Below are 2372 nucleotides of genomic sequence, written 5' to 3' on the forward strand. Positions count from 1 at the left end.
CATGTTCATTACTCTAAATGCTAATTGCCATATCTGCATAGCATTCCCTATGTCTTCTTCAACAGACTCCATAAACCTTAGATGTAAGCCGCCTTCTCTGATCTTCGTTACTTATTTATCCTCTAATGAAGGGGCAGAGCTTAAGCCCCTGCGGCCTGAAGATGACTCTTCATTCACACAAGTTACATAAAAGGATGCCGTTTCGGTGGATCAATCATAGTAAAGTATGGGATCATCATGGCCAGAAGCGTTTAGGTGGATCAATCATAGTAAAGTATGGGATCATCATGGCACTTCTGGAGGGAATAACGGGTTGGTTCTACAATAGATTCTCGTTATACATACACACGATTAAGTCAACTTCTGACTTCACCACCTCCCGATGCCGCAAATACAGGTGACACGTATTTCTTCCGAAACAACAACGGCCATGTGCCAGACGTTTCTTCCAAAATAACAAACGGTGGTCATGTGCATAACGTTGGAAATACGCACAATTCGTTACCAGGTTTACTATAAACAACTCATGTTTCGGTTCCTGGTGTATCTTCTATGTTCGACTTTAATTGGGATTCGGCGCAGGATGTTTTTGGAATTTTAAAAGGCAGTGGTTTTTTGGACTTCTAAATGCAGCTGTTGAATCAGCGGTATTTCACTAAATTGGCATGGCCAAAATCGAGTGGACTATCGTGACTAAGCGATCCAGCTTAAAAGAAACGAATCTTCAATTAATTACTTCCTCAAACGAAATCAAATTTGATTTCCATAGCCACTGACAGCAATGAATATCCAGCACGATACATTAATGGCGGCCACAAAGAAGAGACCAACTCAGAGCATAACAAAAAATATATTTAAGAAGTAACATACAGATGAAGTGAACTTGAAAAAGAGCAGATATCTACATCGGGTATGACGGGGACGCTGTGAACCACACTCCAGGCTAAGAATAGAAGTGAAAAGAGCAGGACGCATTCCATGGAAAACAGGTGGTGGGTGAATGATGTTAGGAAGGCACGAGTCGATCCGGAGGCTTTTTCAGATCCTGGTTCCCACCCTTGTCTTCAACCTGAGGACCCCAACATCACTTTTCAAACAAGAAGTCGATCAAAGAAACGGAGTATAGGTGATGACAATGACACGAATGCCACCAAGGCCGATCAGGAACGTCCCGGAGAGGGTGTTGCAGTGGTGACCCCGATGCCCCACGGTAGGCGCAAGGGCTCCAAGAACAAGTCCAAGGCTCCTCCTCTACCTGAAAAGCCTAAGACTATAAACACTTTTGAAAACGGCGTATTTGAGATCCCTAGTGGGGTCCATGTTAGGATGATATTGGAGACGTTTGCGCTGAAAAGCAAGATGGGAGTTTTCATTCTTAGCGGGAGTGGCACTGTCGCCAACGTTACTCTCATGCACCATGCAGCTCGAGGGGGAATGGTGTCATATGCAGGGCCGCTAGAAATTCTTTCCCTTTCAGGAGTGTTCCATCCTGTCATTGGAGCTGCGAGAATAACAGTGATTTTGGCAGATAGGCAAGGTATAATAGTTGCAGGCAGAGTGGTAGGGAGCTTGGTAGCATCAGATCTCGTGACCGTCATAACTGGTGTGGCTGCAGACATCCCTTACGAGAGGTTAAATGAGAACCCTTTGGCGGTCCAGCCTCTGGGCTTCTTCAAATCATCTACTATATCTCCACCGGAGCAACCCATAAATACAATGATTAATCAGCAGTCGGAGGGTAAGCCTGATGTTTATTGATAACGTTTGGTGTGATTTTTTATCAGATTTGTACCCTTTTTCAATGTCTGGTATTTGAAATGACTACCACCAGAGATACAATACAAGTTGGAATGATTTGAAGGTTATTCATATTATGAAAGCTAGTTAATGTAGAGAGTCAGAGGTTTGATTGAACTACATTTTAAGAATTGAAAGTAAGGATTCTTTTTGAGAGTGATAGACTCACATAAGCTATATTTTGAGATTTGAGCATGGGTTTGGTACATTTTGAATTTTGAAGTTTAAGTGGGATTTTTGAAAGTCATAGGTTCAAATCAGCTGCATGTTGAGGTCAGCTGCATGCTGAGGTTTGATTAGGGTTTTCAGAGTCACATACCCAAATTATCTAAATGGTTTGAGTAGGGTTTTTGAGAGTCATATACTCAAATTAGCTAAATTTTGAGGTTTAAGTAAGGGTTTTTCAGTACTCAGCCTAGTTATATTTTGAAGTTCAAATTAAGAATTTCAAAAGCATTTATATCAATTACATTTCCAAGTTTAAAAAGTAGTTTTTATTTTGAAAGTAGAATTAAGAATTTTGAAAGCATTCATATCAATTGCATTTCCAAGTTTAAAGAGTGGTTTTTATTTTG

The 2372-nt window shown here is 41.0% G+C and overlaps 1 protein-coding gene across 1 annotated transcript; it reads left to right on the top strand.

Moving 5' to 3' along the window:
- The first annotated feature begins 978 nt into the window (after window positions 1-978).
- On the top strand, window positions 979-1758 carry LOC149153160 (AT-hook motif nuclear-localized protein 15-like). The gene has a single exon (XM_089443722.1). It carries the CDS (start codon window positions 979-981, stop codon window positions 1756-1758), a length of 780 nt encoding a protein of 259 aa, XP_089299848.1.
- The last annotated feature ends 614 nt before the right edge of the window (window positions 1759-2372 follow it).

This window comes from Pinus tabuliformis, chromosome 9 (genome assembly GCF_031772625.1).
Source record: "Pinus tabuliformis cultivar Carrire ecotype Pingquan chromosome 9, CPIR1, whole genome shotgun sequence".
In the NCBI taxonomy this organism is placed as follows: domain Eukaryota; kingdom Viridiplantae; phylum Streptophyta; class Pinopsida; order Pinales; family Pinaceae; genus Pinus; species Pinus tabuliformis.

Bases quoted from the DNA above. Each gene is read 5' to 3' on its own strand.
- LOC149153160 (XM_089443722.1), top strand. From the start codon at position 979: ATGGAAAACAGGTGGTGGGTGAATGATGTTAGGAAGGCACGAGTCGAT.